The sequence below is a fragment of the Lissotriton vulgaris genome, chromosome 12 (assembly GCF_964263255.1).
Source record: "Lissotriton vulgaris chromosome 12, aLisVul1.2, whole genome shotgun sequence".
Taxonomy (NCBI): domain Eukaryota; kingdom Metazoa; phylum Chordata; class Amphibia; order Caudata; family Salamandridae; genus Lissotriton; species Lissotriton vulgaris.
The window spans coordinates 728,215,096-728,238,141 of NC_141700.1; the positions used below are offsets into that span (position 1 = coordinate 728,215,096).

At 49.4% G+C, this 23,046-nt stretch overlaps 2 protein-coding genes across 3 annotated transcripts in view; one reads left to right on the forward strand and one right to left on the reverse strand.

The window, feature by feature from the left end:
- The window catches only part of STAG3 (STAG3 cohesin complex component), a 1,294,449-nt gene extending 1,291,083 nt beyond the window's left edge, over nucleotides 1-3,366 (forward strand). Inside the window, exon 35 of the mRNA XM_086945989.1 lies at nucleotides 3,231-3,366. Coding sequence (XP_086802115.1) covers nucleotides 3,231-3,242 — 12 coding nt within the window. The 3' untranslated portion in view covers nucleotides 3,243-3,366. The remainder of the gene's footprint in view (nucleotides 1-3,230) is intronic.
- AP4M1 (adaptor related protein complex 4 subunit mu 1) overlaps nucleotides 2,967-23,046 on the reverse strand; it is a 172,214-nt gene continuing 152,134 nt past the window's right edge. For both annotated transcript variants that reach the window (XM_086945990.1, XM_086945991.1), the window contains one exon: nucleotides 2,967-4,360. In XM_086945990.1, the coding sequence (XP_086802116.1) occupies nucleotides 4,169-4,360 (192 nt within the window). In that variant the 3' untranslated portion in view covers nucleotides 2,967-4,168. The remainder of the gene's footprint in view (nucleotides 4,361-23,046) is intronic.

Genomic DNA, 23,046 nt, shown 5'->3' on the forward strand with positions numbered 1-23,046 from the left:
ACAAAAGAGAACATCAAGTGTCAGTAGAATTCGGCTTTTATAGTTAGAACTATTTGCTAAATTAGAAACTAAAACCTTGACTTCAACTTGAGAGTCCTGGAACTGGGTCATTGGGCAGTGCCATTTTGATTGCTTGATCGAGAAACATTGCTTTATGCTTTTCCTTCCAGTCCCTTGAGTCATCCTGAAACTTAGGAATGGTCGGTCAACAGTGATACTCTTTTCCCTGATGGTCCAATGAGTGATGAGATCCAGCTCTCCTACATATGTCACTCACAGCACACAGTAGGCTGCCATGAAAACCAAACCTGTTGTCCAGGTCTTAGGGCCAGTTGATCAAGCCAAATATCTGATCATGGATCTTGGCAGCATGCCTCTTCAGGTTCGACAATATGGGCGCCTGAATCTCACTCACACATGCATGGGCATATTAAAGAAAGTGAAGTACCCTTGAGCTAGAGCAGGCTATTCCTTTAAATAGAGGATTTTGTATATGGTGTCAATAAAAAGACCATGAACCCATAACCTTCCTAATGGATGATCTTTCATATCTGTTGTACCTGGCCCAATTTAAATTGTTAGCAAGATTTGCCTCTGCAGTCTTCAAGTTTTTATGTCACTGTTGTTAGATAGTGTTGCTAACTTATATTATACCAGTGTGTCAGCTCACAGGCACATTGTCCAACAAATCAATTTATGCAAAAAAGGATTTTTTAATTTACTGATGTTTCCATTTCCAATTGTGTTGATCTCATATCTAAAAATACAATCCAAATACATAGAATAAGATGCTAAAAGTGTTGCTTTCATTAGTAGTTCCATGGAGGTCCTGTTCATATAACTTCCCTGTTGTCAACGTTGGAGACAGCGGACACGTGTTTCATTACGATGGTAACTTCTTCAAGGCTTTTATGTCTGGAAATGTTAATCCAAATAATTGAGAATGCTCCCATTTATAAAAAAGGCACCCGTTATTTGCAGTGGCAAAATTGGGGAAACGTGTTTAATAACCATATCCAATGAATCTGATAATCGCTAGAAAAGCGTAGCTAGCATAAGGGAACTTCCAGCATTTGTCCTTCCAATAAATTATGTGCTCTGTCACGACAATTTGTGTATATCCTACTTCATCTAGTTGGCGTAGGCTTGCAAGAGATAGAAGTTTAAATGTAAGTCTTGAAATATTTCATGTGGCAACAAGGGCTGTGATATGCCCCCCTATTTTCGGCGTAATGCGCCGAATTCCGTTCGTAGTCTCTTGAGTCAGGCAAGCAAAATATTTCAAGACTTACATTTAAACTTCTTTATCGTAATGCATGATTGCCAGCAGAGCGTGCAATGTATTCTGTTGATGTTAGAAGTGTTCTTCATTCTATTTAGAAAGAGCCAATACATGAATCCAACCAAATTTTCATCAATTATGGTTGCATATGTCCGTCTGTATACAATACACATTCCCGGTAAATAGCTGCCTTCATTGTCTTATGCTATATTAACAAGCCTCTACAGGGTAGGCCTAAAGCTTACTATTCTATGGGAAGATGACCCACTACAGCTTGACTAAAATATATTCCTTTATAAGACAACTGTAAAGCATCTACCTGCAAGTTAGTGCATACCTTCACAAAGCATTATTGTCTTGATGCAGATACAAAACAGGGCTGGGTTTACTGCTGGTGGTGCCCGGTTTAGCAATGTTGGTGGCGCTCCCCAATGACCTCCTTCTCCACAGATTCCCTCACTACAACTCTTTAATATTACTGCTCAAGTCTCCATAGCCACGCTGTCTGCCATTAATTTCTGGATGCAGCACTTTGGTTTGCAGGTAATAGTGCACTGTAGTGTATTAGGATTTTCACTTATAAACTTCAAGTAACAAAAGGATTTGTCGAACAAAAGCAGAACCACTGAACTATTTACATTAGATGCACTTCTTTGATCTGCATGATACAAGTGTTTTGCAGCAGGCATATTAACCATCTGCGCTACTTTATGATGAGTTGAAACTTCTACTAGACAAAACTCCAGCTCTCTCCAGCCAGTCCATTAATCATCAGTTATCTTGACATGTTTATTGTTGCCAGAAATTGATAGATGCAAGGAATACTGCAGCAGGTGCTTTTAACTCCATAATATATTTGAAGAAAGGGCTGCACTGCCCTAGAACTGGCCCTGATACAAAAGCTGATTCTATAGTTAGTCAGGCTGCTCTAAGGAACCTCTTTGCTACATAGAGTATATGATAGGATGTTTTGTGTAGTGTTTCTTTCTTATGCCTAAGAGCCACAGATATGCGGCAGGTTTTTTTCTTGATACACTGTTCTAATGTTTGACTAGCAATGAAGATCCTATGATGCAAAAGAAATGGCCACTTGTAGTGCTGGTTATGCATCACAGAAATCTAAATTGAAATCCTAAACAACCCTGACTCCTCCTCAGCTTTGCATACTTGGGCATTATGAATAACACTTTGTGCTTCATTTATCTTATCTCACTTGCCAGCACAAGGCATCATGAGTAGGGGAAGTTCCTGGAGCCTTAAAAGGACAGGCTATAATTAAAACTTTAAATATAAGGTTGTCAGGCTTTTCTCAGTGCTTATACATACCACACAGTAGGTTTTATACTTTGTGCTTCAATGTAGTCTGAGAAAAGATTTCTAGTGTGTTTAAACTCTGGCATTTGGATAAACTTGCCTATGAAAGGTTTTTAGAAAATGTGCAGCAACATGTTGATATGTTGGATGTCTGACCATCCCTATTAAATTCTGGACAAATATAAGACCTACATTGTTGAACTTTTCCGGGGACCCAGAGCACAGTGGGGAATTATTTCAACATTTATGACTTTAAGGAAGATTCTTATAACGCAGAACCAGATCAACAATTAAATATCCTTTTCTTTCGATTTTCTTTATTTTTTCCTTATGCAGCCTAACATGTCATAGGGCATTTTAAGTCCATTGCTTTTGGTGAAACTGCTTAAATCCACATCAAACATTGTGCAGAACCACCTGGCACCAGTTGCTCAACACTGGAGAAACATGTTCATGATCCAGCCTAGGAAGAAAGTTTGTTTGAGGAATCTGTGCAAACTACCCTATCGAACAGGAAAAATGTCAGTGAAATTAAACATTTTGTTCATTATATAGAATTTCATTTAGGAAAGGATGTGAACTGTGGTTAAGTATTAGATATCTTGCTAACTGTAAACCATCTGTGTCCCAACAGGAAGACTTCTGAGGAAAGGAAGTGTTTGAAGAAATGTTTCATTGGCACTTATCCATAGAGAAGAAGGTCCCGTCATGGCATTCGTTAACAGTCGTCCTCGCATTGTGTAGTCCACCTGCACTCAAGGAAGAATAAGGACTTTGTTTGTTGATGCACTTAACCTAAGCCCCAGTGGTGGAGGAGACAGATTATTACTGCACAAGAAGCAGTAACAACCTTCAGATTTTCATTGTCTTTGCAAATCAAATAGCTTCCCTATTCATCCACCCCAGAACCCACCCCCAAACTTTCTTTTCACAGATGTAATTGCAAGTTAGGTTTGTATATTGTTTCTTATAGCTTCAAAATGTGAGAGAGTGTTGGGCATGTTATGCTTACAACAGGAACGGCTTTCTCCAACATCTGATCATCTAGTCTTATGAGGCTGTTGAAAATGAAAAAGATGAACTCCATATTATTAGTGGAAACATTAATTATTAGTATTTGGATGTCCTGACTGTCCATGCCACCATGATTGAGACCCATAAAAAGTCATCTTTATCCATCAAGTTCATACTGAAAAGGATGAGTTTGCAAAAAGCACTTTAATTGTTTTGTAGTGTAGCACCTGCCATAGTACATTTGTTTATTGTAAAATTGAAAAATTGCTCAGTTTTAGCTTTTTAGAAATACTGTCACTGTATGTCCTACCGCCCATTGGGAAGTTGCTCTGTCAATATTCGCTGAGGTTTCTAAGGTGAAGTTGGTTGAGTGACTAATATATTTCATAAATAAATGTGTGCAGGTTTAGTTTGTGGTGCAGAGTTTTTAAAGTCTTTCCACATTCCTTAAAACTCAAAAAAGGAGAGCTGTAGTATGAATCCAGTTGCACCATGCACGCTTACTCTAGTATAGACTCCACTCACACTTGGCACAGCTAGCTTTCACCTTGTGTTCTTTCACACGCGGATGATGTATGAATCACTGTGCGTCACATAGCGAACCCACCGGTGCGGAAGCACCGGCTCCAGTGCAGATAACCGGAGAAAGCGGATCTGAAGCCCCGAACAGGTGTGCATGGGAAGTTCAAAGGACATACTAACTGGCCCCACTTCTAACAGGGAAGTAGTGCCAAGCCGCGGGATCTCCAACTATGGAAAGAGGAGGAGAAAACAAGCACATTAAATACCACAATGTGAACTTGAGTGCATTTTGAGGCAAATCACAAGTCTAGCACCCAAATAGGTACATTATTGTAGAGTCTTTGAAATGTACAGGGCAGTAATGTGCGAGCTGATAACAAAACCAACACCCACCCAAGTGCATTATCTGCTTCCCAGTGATCCAATGACTCATTCAACGCATCATTCACATTTGACGCTGCAGTCCATTACTCCAGGCACTAGATATAAATGAGGACCAGAAATGCCTACCAGTATTCAGGCCCTGAATGGGATGACTGTGGCTACGTGGTCTGTGGCGCCTAGGATAAGCGCCAACTCTCTGAGCACAACCTCTGTGAAACGAAATCCGTTTCTATGTTCAATGCATAGAATGCCACAATAAAGTTTAAACCAAAATTGTATCAAACTTCTTCATGTTTTATTCACATGGGTTTCTCATTATTGGTCACGAAGTTTCATTTCCATAAATCATATCTGAAATCCACTTTAGTATATGCATTATAACATCATTTCCCAATGCATTTCGGACAACAGTCCTTCATCAGGGGAATCTGAAAGACAATAATCCAATCTAAGTATGATCGACCGAGATAAAACCAAACATATAAATGCATTCAGTCATATCCATTACTAAGTTGAGCAATATATCAATCACTTCTAAAACACAGAACCAAAGTGATAAATCATGCAGTAGTATAGTTCCCGAATGCGTGTTATCCCGAAGTTGTGTTATGAGATAAATGAATTTTAGGTTGAATGAAAGGTAAAGCGAAAGGTACTTCATTTATTCCCACCAGTCACACCAACGAACTGGAGCTGGAAGTTAGTCTATTTAAGTTTATGCGAAATTTGCGTTTGAGACACTTTTTTGAAAATGTTTCGCCTCCACAAGATAGTGATCAAAGTGACCAACTTAGAGGATTGCGAGCTAAAAGCACATTTATGGCACCTGTCAGCCATAAATCCTTTGACATTTTTGAAAGTTTGGTTAAAAATGACATCAGTGGCATTAACTACACCAGGAAGAAAAAGCACATGAACTTGACCAACAAGGAATATTCGACATTAAACAATCTGGCAAGGAAAGTGGAGATCACTTATCAAACTGCTGACAAGGGGGGCGCTTTAGTCCTCATGGACACAACATTCTATAGGAAGCAAGTTCAAGAACATCTTTCAGACACAAACACCTACAGTCCCATTCATTTCAATCCAACTAGCCAATACAGCGAAGTATTGATGAATATACTGTCAACAGCGGAAGACAACGGTACCATAAATCAGAAAACCAAGAATTTTTTGACTCCAACCAATCCACGTACACCGAGCATGTATATGCTACCGAAAGTTCACAAAAGTTTAACTCAACCTCCATTCAGACCAATTGTTTCAACCCGTGGCAGCATTCATGAAAGCACCGGAAAACTCATTGACAGATACTTGCAACCATTAATTCAGCAATCCCGTACCTATGTAAGGGACACTACAGGCTTTCTACAAAAAGTAAATGAAATCAAATTTGAGGACAATGAAATCATTTGGCTTTGTTCCATAGATGTCAAATCACTTTATACAAGCATCCCACATGATCTTGGTATGGAAGCAATTGAGAACATTCTATTGCATTCTGACCTCACTAATGACTTCCAGATTTTTATTATGCAACTCATGCTTTTTACATTATACCAAAGCTATTTCTCTTGGGAAGATCAACTTTATGCACAGTTGTCCGGGACATCTATGGGCAATTGTGCAGCACCGGTCTATGCCAATGCATTCATGAAATACTTTGAAGAGAACAATATCTTGAACCAGACTCCTTGGAATGTGCATGCCAGGATGTTCCTGAGATATATAGATGACATTTTTGTTTTATGGCAAGGAGACCAGGAATCTCTAACAATGGCATTAACAGGTCTCAATAACATCAATGATCGAATTCAATTCACTTCTGAAATCAGCCAACAGACAATTACATTCTTGGATGTCAGAATAACAAGAGTCAGTGATCATCTGGAAACTAATTTATACAGAAAAGCAACAGACAAAAACAACACCCTTCATTACAGTTCCTACCATCAGAGATCATTGAAGAATCATCTTCCATTCTCGCAACTCCTCCGGGTAAAACGGATTGTATCTGACACCTCCGAGTATGAAGAACAAGCATCTAACATGTTAAAACGTTTTGAGCAAAGAGGGTATCCTAAGACCATTTTGGCCAATGCCAAAGAACACTGTGATAAATTGAAACGTCAAGATGTGTTGACGACAAAACAAAAGGGCAATGTCAGAAGACCTGTGGTCGTATCAAAATACTCAGAGGCATCAAAGGCATACAAAAGTTCAATATTAAGACACTGGCCGATTATCAGCAAAGAACAGGAATTCAATGATATCTTTTGTGACCAGCCGCTATTTGCATACAAAAGAGGCAACAACTTGAAGGAAATCATAAAAAAAACCCTAAACACATTTCCTCCACCATGTACAAAGGGAATCAACCTTGTCTCAATTGCAAAAACTGTAATAACCTCATCAAAGGTCCCGTTATTAAACACCCAGTGAAGGGCACCAACATAAAATTGAGATTTAATGCAACATGTGACACTGAGAATGTAATATACATCATTAAATGTCCGTGTGGATTGGTATACACTGGAAAGACTTCTCGCAAATTGAAATTGAGAATTAACGAACACAAAAGCAATATAAGAACTGTGAATGTAAAATCTAATTTGGCTTTACACTTTAAAGACAGCAGGCACAACATTAGCCAACTCCGGTTCGCTGCTGTGGAAGTGGTTACTAAGCGTGATGACAGAGACAATAACAATTTCTTGTTGCAGCGTGAAAACCACTGGATAAAATATCTTCAATCCATGAAACCACCCGGTCTTAATGACCGGATGGAATTTACATGTTATCTGTAGAGAACTATATTCAGAACGGCATTTTTTTGTTTCATTGGTCCCGCTATATTGAGTAAATAACTGAAATGTTTTATCTCCCTACAAGTTCACACTGTATGCAGAACCGTTATTTTATATAAGAATTCTGATCATTTGTTGTTTATGCACTAATTTCTAAGCGGGTTTACGGTTTCTTTTTTCACCATTCTTCGGAACTACTGTAAGATGGCCGCCACTTGAGAAGTCCACTTTCTATGCTGTCAGTTTCATTCACTTTACTTCCGTATATACGGCACACGTCGTTCACATTCACCGGCGAAGGGCGCACGAGTGAGACGCGGGATCTTGCTCAACTTTATCTGTAAGTTCTATTCACGGACACGAGGCTCGCACGATCTTGTTTGGCATTGGATATCTTTTGTAGTTATACTCTGCACGTGGTTTTCGCACGAACAATCACCATTGAGTTTTTGGGCACTTTTCTTCTTAGCACTGGGTTCGCTTTACCTTTCATTCAACCTAAAATTCATTTATCTCATAACACAACTTCGGGATAACACGCATTCGGGAACTATACTACTGCATGATTTATCACTTTGGTTCTGTGTTTTAGAAGTGATTGATATATTGCTCAACTTAGTAATGGATATGACTGAATGCATTTATATGTTTGGTTTTGTCTCGGTCGATCATACTTAGATTGGATTATTGTCTTTCAGATTCCCCTGATGAAGGACTGTTGTCCGAAATGCATTGGGAAATGATGTTATAATGCATATACTAAAGTGGATTTCAGATATGATTTATGGAAATGAAACTTCGTGACCAATAATGAGAAACCCATGTGAATAAAACATGAAGAAGTTTGATACAATTTTGGTTTAAACTTTATTGTGGCATTCTATGCATTGAACATAGAAACTGATTTCGTTTCACAGAGGTTGTGCTCAGAGAGTTGGCGCTTATCCTAGGCGCCACAGACCACGTTTTGATTACCACACCTTCTCGTCAGGGGGTGATATCTTTGAGGCACACCACAGACTGTTTAACCTACTCACAAACGAGGAGTGCGTGACCCATACCTTGAACACATGACTGTGGCTACCACATCGGATGACCTCACCCCACCAGCAGTGGAATATCCCCAGGTGACATCCACAATTTAACAGAAATTGAGTCAAAAAGATTTGACTTACCAGTAAAAGCAAATGAGAATGGATGTTTCCTTTATGATTTTAATGAACAAGCCAGAAAAACTATCAAATTAATCCCAGTAATCGATCACATCTGGGTGGAGGGCGTAACAATTATAAAGACACCAGCTACAGCTGGACAAGAAATACAAAGCACTAGAGAACACTCCTGTATGTCTCATTGGCCACTCCCAAGCAGACTAGTCTGTCATCCAAGCTGCCCTAAGGCGATCTACAAACCTAGCATCCCCATGTGCAGCACCACCAGAGAGTGAAGGAAGGAGGCTAAACAACATTGGCAGATGATTTTCTGCCACGGCAGCCACCTCTGTTAGGGCCTCATGTACTTTAGCGATACTCACTCGGTATGACCATCAGATGTGGTCAGGCATCATACCTAGAGCATTTCCCAAATGATAAAAGCAGACATGCAGGTCATTATTCAGGAAGGAGAACAAACATTCTCTGCAAATATTGGTGCGGCTATGGATATGACCTAAACTGGTTTCAGACAACTAGACGGAGCATCTGTATTAAATAGTCAAGATTGACTACAAACCACTTACCTTTTGACCTGAAGTGCAAAGCATAAATCTGAAAGAGACGCGTTAGTGATAGATTCCTTACCTTAGAATATCCCCAGGCGTCAGACTGGATCCGGAAAGTTTTGCGTAGCAGTACCCTTGCGCGTCGGTAGGCGTCGTCTGCGGCTCCACGTCAGTCGTCGGCGTCGTGGGCGCCGTGATGACGTCGTCTGAGTACTTAGACGCCGCCTCCGCGTGCTGACATCAGTTCTTATTTTTTCCGCGCCAGCCAGCGCAGATCTGGAAAGAGCAGTTCCCTAGTCACTTTTTGACTAAACTTTTGTGATCTTTTGATCCAATTTCGAAGTCTTACGACTCCGACGGTGCCGTTAGGGATGCCCGGATTCAAGCATTGCGATGAGTGCGACCGTACCATGTCGGTCACGGATCCCCACCGCTTGTGTCTGATGTGTTTGGGCGTCTACCATGACGACGAGGCCTGCTCCGACTGTCGGGCCCTGTCGAGGAAGGCCAGGCGGGAGCGGACCCGCAGGCGACTCGAGATCCGCCAGTCGGCCCGCGCCGTGTGAGGTCCCGGTCCCACAGGAGGTCGAGGGACAGGTCGCGGGGACGGAGCCGTCACAGCTCCGGGAGTCGGCGCCACTCCTCCGGGTCCAAGTCGTCAGGTAAGAAGCCCAAGAAGTCGAAGAGACATCATCGCTCTTCTGACTCTCCCCAACGCTCGCGCGACGTGGCCGGGGGTTCGGGTGACACCGCCCACGCGGCTCCTCGAGAGTCGCGGGCGCCGCGTTTGGCCCCATACCCCCCGGTCCCTGGGCTAAACGCGACGCCGGAGGAGATCGAGCGTTTCCTCATGGCCACGAGGTCCCTTTCTCCTCCGACGGGATCCGCGGCGCCTTCGGGCCCAGTGAACCCATCTGGGAGCCCTAGTGGGTCGGGGGCTACGACCCCGACGCCGTCGGGTGCTTCGGCCTCGCCGGCGCCTTCGGGCCCGGCGCTGCAGGGCTCCTTGATCCCGACACCGCTGGTGCCCTCGGGCCCGGCGCCGCAGGGTGCAGCAGTCCCGGCGTCGTCGGCGCCTTCGGGCTCGGCGCCGCAGGGCACCGCTGGCCCCTCCTCGGGCGATGGATCGTCACCGGTGGACCTTACGACCCCCTCCGGCGTCGGTCCGTGTGGTGTCCCCTCCGGCGTCATCCTCGGGCAGCACCGTCCCCGATGCCTCCTTTCAAGCGGTTCCGACGTCGGGACGACGCCTCTCGGCGCCGCTCTCGACGCCGTTCGGAGATTTTCATTTCTATGAACCGTCCTCATTCAATTATGACCCTGAATCTCAGGAGATGGGGGAAGAGGAGTATTGGGAGGGGTCTGAGGACCCTCTGACAAGGGAGTGTCAGTCTAACATGGACTGGACAGGAGACCTTGGGGAGGCCAGTGGCCTGGAAACCTCTCCAGAAACTGGATTCGTCTCTCCTCCTACCGTGGCTTCGGAGGAGGGCGCTACTTATGGTGTGGTGTTGATGAGGGCTGCTAAGGCCTTGGGCCTTGAGCTCCCCGTCGCGGCCGTGAGGACTAACCTCCTCACTGAGGTCCTTAAGCCGCAGTCATGCTCCATGGAGCCTTTGCTGCCGTTTAATGAGGCCTTGATGGACGTTCTTTTGGGCACTTGGTCCAGGCCCGCTACAGGTTCGCCTGTAGATAGGAACGTGGCCAGACGCCACCGCCCGGCCCCGGGCGACCCATGTTTCCTGTCCACCCACCCCACCCCCGAGAGTCTGGTTATCCAGGCCTCTAACTCCCAGACCGCATTCCCGACGGCTCCCCCGATCAGGAATCCAAGAGGTACGAGGCCTACGGCAAAAAGGTGTTCTCGTCCCTTAGCTTGGGACTGCGGTCTTCCAACACCGCATGCCTCTTGGGCCGTTACACCCACTCTCTGTGGGAAACGGTGGCGGACGTGCTGCCAGAGTGTCCGTTGGAGGTACAGGCCAAACTCGGCCAAACCCTTGTGGAGGGTCGGGACGCAGCAAAGTATTCAATCAGGTGCGGACTGGATACTACTGACTCGCTGGGCAGAGCGATGGCTACGACGGTGGCGATACGACGCCACGCCTGGCTGAGATCCGCCAACTTCTCGGCAGACGTCCAGAATACACTCATGGACATGCCGTTCGATGGCCGTCGCCTCTTTGGCGACAAGGCAGACCACGCGCTTGAGCGCTTTAAGGATTCCAGGGCTACGGCCAAGTCCTTGGGCCTCTCGGCCCCGCGCCAGCAAATGGGTGCCTTTCGCTCCTTTCATGGCCACGGAAGGGGCGTCCCCACACGTGCCGCCAGCCACTCGCCGCAAACTGTCGTCCAGCGCGGCGGCGGCCGTGGAAACCGCCGTGGAGGCGGTCGGGGGAACAAGCGGAGCCAGTCCACACCTGCCCCCGCAGCATCCGCCTTTAAACCCTCCTAGTCCGTGCTTTTCGGCCCATGTGACGCCGGTGGGAGGCAGGGTTCGCCATCACCACTCTCACTGGCGCACAGTCACTTCGGACAGGTGGGTGCTGCAGATCGTCCGGAGGGGCTACTCCCTCCCCTTCGAGACGACCCCTCAAGCCATGCCACCGCAACACCACCGCGTATCGGGGGATCACTTGCGGCTCCTGCAGGACGAAGTTACGGCCCTCTTGGCCAAGGGGGCTATCGAGCGCGTTCCTGGGCCAGAAGTAGGTCGTGGTTGCTACTCCCACTACTTCCTGGTACCCAAGAAGGGCAAAGGGGGCCTACGCCCTATCTTCGATCTGAGGAACGTCAACGGCTTCCTCCGGAAGGAGAAGTTCAAAATGCTGACACTGGCTCAGGTCTTGGCTGCCCTAGACCCAGGAGACTGGATGGTAGCGTTGGACTTGCAGGACGCATATTTCCACATCCCCGTCCTGCCGGCGTTACCTGCGGTTCACGGTAGGCCTTGAGCACTTTTAGTTTACCGTGCTCCCCTTCGGCCTTACCAGCGCCCCACGGGTGTTCACGAAGGTGATGGCGGTGGTCGCAGCTCACCTGCGCAGGTTAGGGGTTTCAGTCTTCCCCTACCTAGACGACTGGTTGTTGAAGGCGGGCTCACCCCAGGCAGTCGTCAGCCACCTCCGCACTACGGCGGATCTCCTGCACCGTCTGGGATTTTCCATCAATGTGCCGAAGTCACACCTGTGCCCCTCTCAGAAGCTCCTTTTCATCGGAGCGGTTCTCGACTCGGCGCAGTTTCGGGTTTACTCGCCCGAACAGCAGGTCCGGGATATACAGGCTCTGACTCCGGTCTTCCGGCCGTTATCCCGGGTTTCGGTCAGGTTGACGCTGCAGCTTCTGGGGCTGATGGCCTCCTGCATCCTTCTGGTGCATCACGCGCGGTGGCGGATGCGGGCTCTGCAGTGGGACTTGAAGTTTCAGTGGGCCCAGCACCGGGGCAACCTGTCCGACCATGTCCTGATCTCGGAGGGCACTGCGAGACGGCTGCAGTGGTGGCTCACGGACCGCGATTGGGTCAACGGCAGATCCCTCTCCCTTCCCCAACCGGAGCACGTAGTTGTGACGGACGCGTCCCTCCAGGGCTGGGGAGGCCACTTGGGAGAGGCGGAGATCAGAGGGCTCTGGTCTCCGGCGGAGTCCCGGCTCCATATCAATCTGTTGGAGCTGCGGGCGATTCGTCTGGCACTGAAAGCATTCCTCCCGTCTGTCCGAGGGAGTGCAGTGCAGGTGTTCACGGACAACACCACCGCCATGTGGTACTGCAACAAACAGGGCGGGGTGGGGTCGTGGACCCTTTGCCAGGAGGCTCTGCGTCTCTCTCAATGGCTGGAACATCAGGGTGTGACTCTGGTGGTTCAACACCTGGCAGGTTCTCTGAACGCCAGGGCGGACGAACTCAGCCGTCGGTGCTCGATGGATCACGAATGGCGTCTGCACTCGGACGTGGCGCAAGGCCTCTTTCTGCGATGGGGAGAGCCTTGGTTAGATCTATTCGCCACCGAAGAGAACGTGCAATGTCATCGGTTCTGCGCGTTGGAATTTCCAAGGCGGCACTCGCTCGGAGACGCTTTTCGTGGCGAGTGGAGCTGCGGTCCTTTGTACGCCTTTCCGCCTATACCTCTTCTGCCCAGAGTGCTGAAGAAGATCAAGCGCGACCGGGCACAAGTCATCCTTGTGGCTCCGGACTGGGCTCGAAGGTACTGGTATCCCGAGCTACTCAGCATGTCAGTCGGTCCCCCGATCCGCCTGCCCCTTCAGGAGGACCTTCTGTCGCAGCAGCAGGGGACGGTCCTCCACCCGAACCTGTCCAGTCTCCACCTCCATGCTTGGAGATTGAGCGGCGACAGTTGAGGCCATTTGACTTGCCTCCTGAGGTTTGCAACATCATTCTGGCAGCCAGGCGTCCCTCCACAAAGACGGTATACGCCTGCAGGTGGAACAGATTTGTGGCATGGTGCACAGCAAAGGCTGTGGATCCCCTCAATGCCCCTCTCTCTGAGGTTCTTCTATTCCTTCTTTCTCTTGCCCAGAAGGGCTCTGCTCTGGGCACTATCAAGGGCTATCTTTCGGCTCTTTCAGCCTTTCTAAGGCTGCCTGACCAACCTTCCTTGTTCAAGTCCCCTATTGTAAAACGTTTCCTAAAGGGCATCACTCATACCTTTCCTCCTGTTCCCTTTGTGATGCCTCAGTGGGACTTGAATCTGGTTCTAACGTTTCTGATGTGCGCTCCCTTTGAGGCACTTCACAACTGTCCTCTTCGCCTTCTTTCTTTGAAGACTGCCTTCCTGGTAGCCATCACCTCTGCCAGGAGAGTGAGTGAGCTCCAGGCCCTCTCTTGTAAGCCTCCTTTCCTTTCAGTCCATCCGGACAAGGTTGTTTTGAGGACTAGGCCCTCCTTCTTGCCTAAGGTGGTCACGGCCTTCCACATTGGGCAGTCCATCACATTGCCCACCTTCTTTCCGCCTCCGCACCCCTCGAGAGAGGAGGAGAGGCTCCACCGTCTGGGCCCAAAACGTGCGCTCTCGTTCTATCTGGATCGCACACGCCAGTTCCGGGTGGATGATCAACTCTTTGTTGGGTATGCGGGCGCTAAGAAAGGGAAAGCGGTGCACAAACGGACCATCTCTAGATGGATTATCATGTGCATCCAGGCGTGTTACTCCTTGGCTAAGAAGGAACCCCCTGTTGGGCTGAGGGCTCATTCAACTCGAGCCACGGCCACTACAACTGCCTTGGGCCGAGGTGTGCCCTTGCAGGACATTTGCCAGGCAGCTACGTGGGCCTCGTTGCACACGTTTGCTAGGCACTACTGCCTGGACAGTCAAGTCCGGAGGGACGGCTACTTTGGCCGCTCCGTTCTCCAGGACTTTCTGGTATAAATATTGGTTCGCAGACCCACCACCACGGGGATGGTATTGCTGGGGTTTCTATTCTAAGGTAAGGAATCTATCACTAACATGTCTCTTTCAGATGCACAAGTTACTACTTGTGTAACGATATATCTGTAAGAGACATTAGTTAGTGATAGATTCCTTACCGTCCCACCCATCCTCCCCGTTCTGCGAACCGATATCTAGGGTTAAGGTCATCCCCTTTAAGGGCCCTAGTTTCTTGGCACCAGTGTCAGTTTTTGTCGTGGCTCTGCGCTTCTGGCGCCGAAAAGCTGTGGCTAAGAAGTGACGTCAACACGCGGAGGAGGCGTCTAAGTACTCCGACGACGTCATCACGGCGCCGACGATGGACGCGGAGCCGCAGACGACGCCTACCGACGCGCAAGGGTACTGCTACGCAAAACTTTCCGGATCCAGTCTGACGCCTGGGGATATTCTACGGTAAGGAATCTATCACTAACTAATGTCTCTTACAGATATATCGTTACACAAGTAGTAACTTGTGCATTAGTTATGCCATACGACATTAAGACTTTGTTTGGCTCCCATATAGGTGAGGCCATGCAGTTTGCCCCAGTATTGGACTTTCATAGATTCCCATGCTTTGTATCATTCCCCCGTCGTTGAAATGGGAGCATCAATAATGGGAAAATACTATAACCGTAAGTACAAAAGAGAAAAGACAGGCCTAGGCCTCATCTCATTTTGTAGCCTATCCGCCTCTTTTTGTAAAAGAGACCAAAAATGTTGCAACAACCAATCAGAATAGCCTCACCCCATAGAACCCTCAGGAGAGAGCCTCAGATTTTCTACTGCATTTTGTGCTTAGAGAGTCTCCACAGAGCTCTGCTCAGATTTCTCTTCAGTTTGGATTTTTTTTCCATTTCTTCAACTTTACTATGTCTGACAAGGAGAAGACAGCGTTATTTAGAGCTTGTGCTACCTGTTCAAAGAAGAGGCTGTTTGTTGAGGACAAGCATAAAGACTGTATCTACTGCTTGTACCCAGATCACAAGGCCACAGATTGTAAGATCTGCAGAACATTGTCTACGAAGACCTTGAGAGACAGGGAAGACTGCTTGCTGAATTGGTTGCAGAAAATGAAGTCACGCAAGGAGGTTTTGTCATCTGACAGTTAGGATTCTTCCTCAGCTGCATCCTCCAGAAGATCCAAGAAAAGGGGTAGGTCCTCCCCTTCAACTTCTACTGAGCCCCATGTTAAAGCCTTACAAAAGACCTCTGATAGGTCTGAAAGGCCCAGACCCAAACAATCTCCTCACCGAGGTGTAAAGGAGAGGCTGGGACAGACTGAGGAGACAGTCATCTAAGAAGGTACAGAAAAGCCTTTCTGTTGCTTCTCCACCATCTGAAAAGGAGAAGGAATTTAAAAAACCTTCTGCTGTCCTCAGGAAGGAAGATCAGACAAGAAACCACGTCCGTCGACGACTTAATCATCTGGTACGTCGACGACAACTTCCAAAAAGGACTAGGGTTCAGGTACAGCTCAGTCGACGGCGGCTGCATTGGTATCTTCGTCGACGTTTAAGGTACCTGTTCCCTGCTCATCGACGATGGTGTTTACATCTTCGACGTCGACGATAATGACGACGAAGATAGCGTCGACGAGGACGCCGTTGTCTACGACAGCTATGATGATTCTGATGACTAGCTAGTCGACGACACCGTCGACGATCAATCCTCCCTCCGTTGACGGTCCCGTTGACTATTTCGCCTGCATTTCAAAGCGATTCAAAGGGTCCACATCTCTATAAAGAGGCAGCAAATCACTCCAGAGATGACATCTCCTCGCCGTGCAACACCCTTACCTCCAACTTTGCTTCTTGAGGAGGAGTCTGATGATGATGAAGATGGTCCTTATGGGGATGCTTATAGCCCATCCGAACTCCCAAGTAAAATATCAGGATTCAGATTCTGACGAATACTATACAGAAGAACGCCATTTTGTTCAACAAGAGAGGCCTCCACAAAAATCGCGTCAGGATATGGTGGCAATGCGGTCCTCTCTTATAACGGACTTACAGATGATGCTACAAGACTACAGGAAAAGGTTTCCGTTACAAGCTTCGGACCAGCAAGAGCCTCCTCCTTCTCCATCTGCTCCGGCAGTTGCAGTGACGCCTCTGTTTTCTCGAGTTTCGGAACCAGAACCAAGAGAAAGCCATCAGGAGGTTGTTACTATTCAGGATGATAATATCTCATCGGATGAAGATCTTCAGGTAGATCCACCTCATGACCCGGATAGAGGTTGGATCGATGATGTTGTTCAAGATCCAGCTTCACCAGTGCCGGATACTGCTACCTCCCCTCCAGCAGACATTGGAGGTTTCCATAATCTTATGGAGAGGGCGTCCAAGAGATTTGACGTTCCGATTACGACAGTGCAATCAGACTGTTTTCTTTACGACTTCAAAGAGCCTTATAGAAAATCCATCCATTCAATACCGATAATTGAACATGTGTGGTCGGAAGGTACTAAGTGTGAAAAGTTGGCCTGGTATATGATGTTCACTATTCTAGTGAACACCTTGCACCAGTCCAAACAACCCTTATGGTGATGGTTGTAAAGTCAACCTTATAGACCAGTTATCCTAGAGGTAGCGTGGACAGAACAGTCTTAGGCTAAAAGACTCTTGAGGGCGTGTAAAGCCAGCTGTTTTACCATATGTAACCCCTTGAATATCAAATGAAAGGACACCACACAGAATATATATATGTATTTATTTACTAACACACTCCTCTGAACTCTTTATGAGATCAGAGGCAAAAGCACATAACAAGTTACACTTAGAAATACTTTAAATAGCACAATTTACAGTTAGGCCCTAGGGGCGCGTAAAACCATATACTAAGTAAGTGGTATAAGAACCACGATTGGGAAAGGAAGAGGCCCAGGGCATAGGGAATTGCTGGGGCTACACTATCTGACCCTTAGGTTAGGAGTATGAGGCTCACAGGTGGCGGGTGCAGTGTCAGTACACTCACGCGAGAGTCAATAAAAAGTCAATGGGAACTTAGAAGGTAAGTAAATGAAGCTTTGGGACACTTCCGGTCTAAATAGGAAGTTACAACTAGTAAAACTGGGCACTAGGTTAGTCAATCCACACAGGAGCACCGAAGTACTCGCGTTACCTAACCCACAGGAAGTGGGTGCATAGGTGTGAAGATGTGTCTGGTTTCGCCGTTGAAGTCTATGGAGCCTGTGAAGAAAGATGCTGCAGGCGACCAGGAGGAAGATGTCCGGGTGGATCCAAGGGTGGATCGGAGTTGAAGACCTGAAAGCGAGTGGACAGAGTCTAGGTCACTAGCCAGTGACCGGGTGGAACCAGACGTCGAAGAAAAATCAGGTGCTGGGGGTGAAGCTTGTCGTTGCAGCCACGTGGACCAGGAGGCGTCGACGACGACCAGGTGCTGGAGAGGAGCTGTCCCACGAAGGTTCCCGCAGATGGAGGGGTCGGCTTCAAGATCGGAGCCAACAAGCCTAAGCAAAGGCAACTCACGCAGGATACACAAAGAGCTTCTGGTGCAGACCAGGAGGGTCTGAGGTACTTCACCTTCGCAGGGAAGCAAGTGCCAGTCTGGAGCAACCAGACCAGCGGTGGATTTTCAAAAGGATCGTCGTCGGAGGGCTACTAGCCAACAGGCCAGCAACCGGACAACGCGTCGAGCAGAACACAAGCAGAAGGGCCCCACGCAGATCTCGTGGATTGTGGAGGGCTGGTCTTCGGTGCAGATGGAGCTCGGTGTTGGGGTGTCTCAGTCCCTAGGGCACAGCTTCGAGGAAGCCTCAGGCGCTGCGTTGTTAGCAAGTTGCAGACTTTCCAAGTTACCTGCTTCCACGGGTCCCGACGCCTTCCACGGAGCTCAGCTGTGCTGGAGTCGTGCAGTGGGGTCAGTGGGATCCGGGAGTCGAGGTCTTGTCAGGCTCTGTGCTTGGGTTCCGGCGGGAATGGGGACAAAGCAAGCCGTTGAGTTGCTGGATGGTGCCTGGTTGCCCAGGGTGGTCACTCCTTGGCCACAAGGGAGATTCTTCAGTGAATGTCGAAGGGTCCAGAGTTTCGTCTTCAGTCGATTCCAGGATTAATCTAATGTCTCCTGGGTCAGCTCCTACCTTTATACAACTAAAGGGGGCTGGTTTGGTCACTAGGTCCCTCCTATGGGTGGGACTAGGAAGGGGGGTGGTTACACCCCCTTTCCTTTGTGCAGTTTCGCTCCAGAGCTGGGATGGAGAGCCCCAGCAACCGGTTTGAACTGGGGTATGCATGGAGCACCTAGAGTGCTCTAGGCTGTGTCTGATTCTATTCAGCCTTCCCTGTCCCAATACACATCCTCCTGTCTGGGGTGGTGCTCGCACCTCCCCAAGCAGGAAACCTATTTTCCAAACCTCCGTGACTGGAAGGAGTCCCAGCAGCAGAAGGTCAGACTTGTGTCTGTGGCAGCAGCATTCATTTTGTGATGCTGGGGCTCTGGTTAACTTTAACCGGGATAGTCAGAACTAACATGTCTTCTCCCTCTAGAAGGGTGGAATGCTACCCCCGTCGCCAGAATTGGCAAGGGGGTAGTATTCCAAAGTGTATGACACCTTACATAACATGTTTTGATAAAGCCAAACAAAAGTTAGCATTAACCGCGAGGATTATAATGCACTTAAGAGTATATGGTATGGCAATATCATAGAACAGCTATAACAACATGGTTCGGAAAGCTGCAGACAGGCTCAGCTCATGCTAGAGCACCATCTCACACATAACCAAGCACTCTGCCTTCAGGATTGTTAAGGCCTGCCATAGGAGTGACTTATAGGTTACTATGTTTCTATATGTAAGTAGGTATAGAAATACTACAACTAAGCAAGGGGTGATTACACGACCTTGCCCCAGCTGAGTGATCAGCCAGTTGTGTCTATTTGAGTGGCCAGCCAGGGGTGGCACAATACATGCTGCAGCCCCTGGTAGGCCTTGGTTACACCTATGCCCTGAGTACCTATGGTACACTTCTACAGGGGCTGACAAGGTGAACCAATTTCGAATTGTGTATGTACCTAGAGTACATGGCTTGAATTTAGAGAGAGTGCATCTGGGCTGTGGGTCTGATTAGCAGGCCCACAGCCACATCTAAGTCGAAAACCAGTAAAGCAAAAACAAAAAGTGGGGGTGACCATAGGAAGCAAACCCTACTCTCCTACACTAAGGTGATGCAGAATCCTGCTACAGTCATCCCTGTTCTTCCCCGGCTGGAGTAGAAGTATAAAGCTCCAGAAAGCAGTCCCGCTTGTCTGACTGGTCAACCAATGCCGGACTCAGTTATTTCCCGGGCAGTGCAAAATAAGTCCAAGAATCCATCGGCGCCCCTTACGACACCGCCAGACAAGGAAGGGAGACGTCTGGACAATGTGGGAAAAAGGTTCTCTTCTATGGCTAGCCTTCTGGTTAGAGCTGCTAATGCTCTTGCTATGTTGGGTAGATATGATCGCCAGATGTGGTGGGATTTATCTCCTTTTGTTGACCAACTTCCGGATAGTGCGAAAGATGGGGCCAGAAAGATACTGGTGGAAGGGGAGCGTTCATCTTCAGAGGTGATAGATTGTGCTATGGACATAGCAACTACCGCTTTCCGAGCTCTAGCGGGTTCAGCAGTTTTAAGGCGTTAAGGCTGGCTGCGGCCAACCTGGTTTCGCCAGGAAGTTCAAAATAAGATCTTGGACTTACCTTATGACAGAGAAATGCTTTTTGGAAAGCATGTAGATGATGCAATTCAAGACATCAAGAAGGACACAGACACGGCAAGGTCCTTGGGGACATTGCATTACCGCAAAGTTCCTTTCAGAGGTGCGAAAGGGAGAGGATTATCATCGTACAAAGGTAGCAATCAACAACGCTAGTCCTCTCATTCTTACAAGCTCCAATACTCGCAGCGCCAAGGTCAATCTGCGTCTTTCACCAACCATCAAGAGGGCGTCAAGGAAGAGATACTTCTAAAAGACAATAGCAGCATCTGAAAGAAACACGTTAGTATTAGGTTCCTTACCTTAGAATATCCCCAGGCGTCAGTCTGGATCCGGAAACTTTTGCGTAGCAGTACCCCTGCGCGTCGGTAGGCGTCGTCTGCAGGCGTCCCCTGCGGCTCCGCGTCCGTCGTCGGCGTCGTGCGCCTTGATGACGTCGCTGGAGTATATAGACGCCGCCTCCGCGCGCTGACGTCAGTTCTTCTTTTTTCCGCGCCAGTAAGCGCAGATCCGAAGAGCAGTACTCCGGTCTTTTGACCAAGTTTTGTAAACTTCTTTATACTTTTTGGTGCCGGTAAGATGCCCGGTTTCAAGAATTGTGACGGTTGTGACCGCACGATGTCGGTCACGGACCATCACCGACTCTGCCTTCGGTGCCTGGGCCCCGACCACGACGTGGACGCCTGCGTCGATTGCCGGGCCTTGACAAATAAGGCTAGACGGGAGCGGTCCCGCAAGCTGCTCGAGCTCCGGGTGTCGGCCCCGCGTCGAGAGCGGTCCCGGTCCGGCCGGAGGTCCAGGGAGCGTTCGAGGGAGCGGTCGCGGAGCCGTGCCGAGCGCTCCGGAAGTCGTCACCATTCGTCTGGTTCCTCAGGTAGGAAGCACAAGAAGTCGGGGCGTCGTCATCGTACCTCCGACTCCCCCCGACGCTCGCGCGACGCGGCCGGGGGTTCGGGTGACCCCGGCTCCGCGTGAGTCGCCGGCGCGGCCTGCTCCATACCCTCCGGTCCCTGGGCTAGGCGCAACGCCCGAGGAGATTGAGGCGTTCCTCATGGCCATGAGGGCGCTCACTCCTCCGACGGGGCCTACGGCGCCTTCGGGCCCAGTGCTACCGTCCGGGGGCCCTAGCGGTTCGGGTGTCCCTGCCTCGTCGCCATCGGGTGCTCCGGCCCCGGTGCCGCCGACGGCTCCGACCCCGGCGCCTCAGGGGCCTTCGGGGTCGACGCCGGCTGGTCTACCGGCCTCTCCGGCGCCGATTCCATCGGGGTTACCCCCGACGCCGTCCCCTCGCGGCGTCAAGGTTACTCCCGACGCCGTCCCCGCGCGGTGCCGGTTCTCCGGTGCCGGCTCCGGACGGCGTCGTCGTCCCCATGCCCTCCCCGAATCCGGACGCGGAGTCGGACCGGCGTCGCTCGACGCCGATGGGGCCTGTGAACCCCGAGGAGCCGGTCTACATTGTTGACTCCGAATATGGAGATGATGTAGCGTACAGAGAGGGTTGGGAGGGGTCTGAGGACCCTCTGTCACGTGAGTGTCAGTACGACGTGGACTGGACAGGTGATTTGGGTGATGCCAGTGGTCTGGACGACTCTCCTAACCCTGGCTTTGTCTCGCCTCCTACCGTGGCATCGGAGGAGGGGGCTGCTTATTCAGTGGTGTTGATGAGGGCTGCCAAGGCCTTACACCTTGAGCTCCCCGTCGCGGCCGTGAGGCCTAACATCCTCACTGAGGTCTTCAAACCACAGTCATGCCCACAGGAGCCACTGCTGCCATTTAACGAAGCCTTGTCGGACGTTCTTTTGGGCACGTGGTCCAGGCCCTCTTCAGGTTCGCCTGTTGATAGGAACGTGGCCAGACGCCACCGTCCGTGCCCGGACGACCCCAAGTTCCTGTCCACCCATCCCACCCCTGAGAGTCTGGTGATCCAGGCCTCGACTTCCCAGACCGCATTCCCGTCGGCCCCACCCGACCGGGAATCTAAGAGGTACGACCAGTATGGCAAGAAGGTCTTCTCGTCCCTGAGTTTGGGACTGCGGTCTTGCAACACCGCTTGCCTCTTGGGCCGCTACACCCACTCTGTGTGGGATACGGTCGTGGAACTGCTGCCAGAATGCCCCATGGAGGTGCGGGCGAAGCTCGGCAAGGCTGTGGCTGAGGGCCGAGACGCAGCAAAATATTCCATACGGTGTGGTCTTGATACGACCGACTCGCTGTGCAGAGCGATGTCCACAACGGTGGCGATTCGTCGCCACGCCTGGCTGAGATCCGCCAACTTTTCGGCAGATGTCCAGAATGCCTTGATGGACATGCCGTTTGATGGCTGTCGCCTGTTTGGTGACAAGGCGGACCACGCGCTGGAGCGCTTCAAGGACTCCAGGGTCACAGCCAAGTCCTTGGGTCTCTCGACCCAGCGCCAGCAAACTGGTTTGTTTCGCTCCTTTCGTGGCCAAGGAAGGGGCGTCCCCACACGTGCTGCCAGCCACGCGCCGCAACAATCTTATCAACGCGGTGGCGGCCGTGGAAACCGCCGTGGAGGCGGTCGGGGTCAACGGCGGGGTCAGGCCACACCTCCCCCCGCAGCATCAGCCTCCAAATCCTCCTAGTCCGTGCTTTCAGGCCCATGTGACGCCAGTGGGTGGCAGGGTTCGCCATCACCACGCCCGCTGGCGCGCAATCACATCGGACAGGTGGGTGCTGCAACTCGTCCGAAGGGGCTACTCCATCCCCTTCGAGACCAATCCTCCAGCCATGCCACCGCAGAACCACTGTGTGTCGGGGGACCACTTGACACTTCTGCAGGAGGAAGTTACGGCCCTCTTGGCCAAGGGGGCCATCAAGCGAAGTTGGGCGTGGTTGCTATT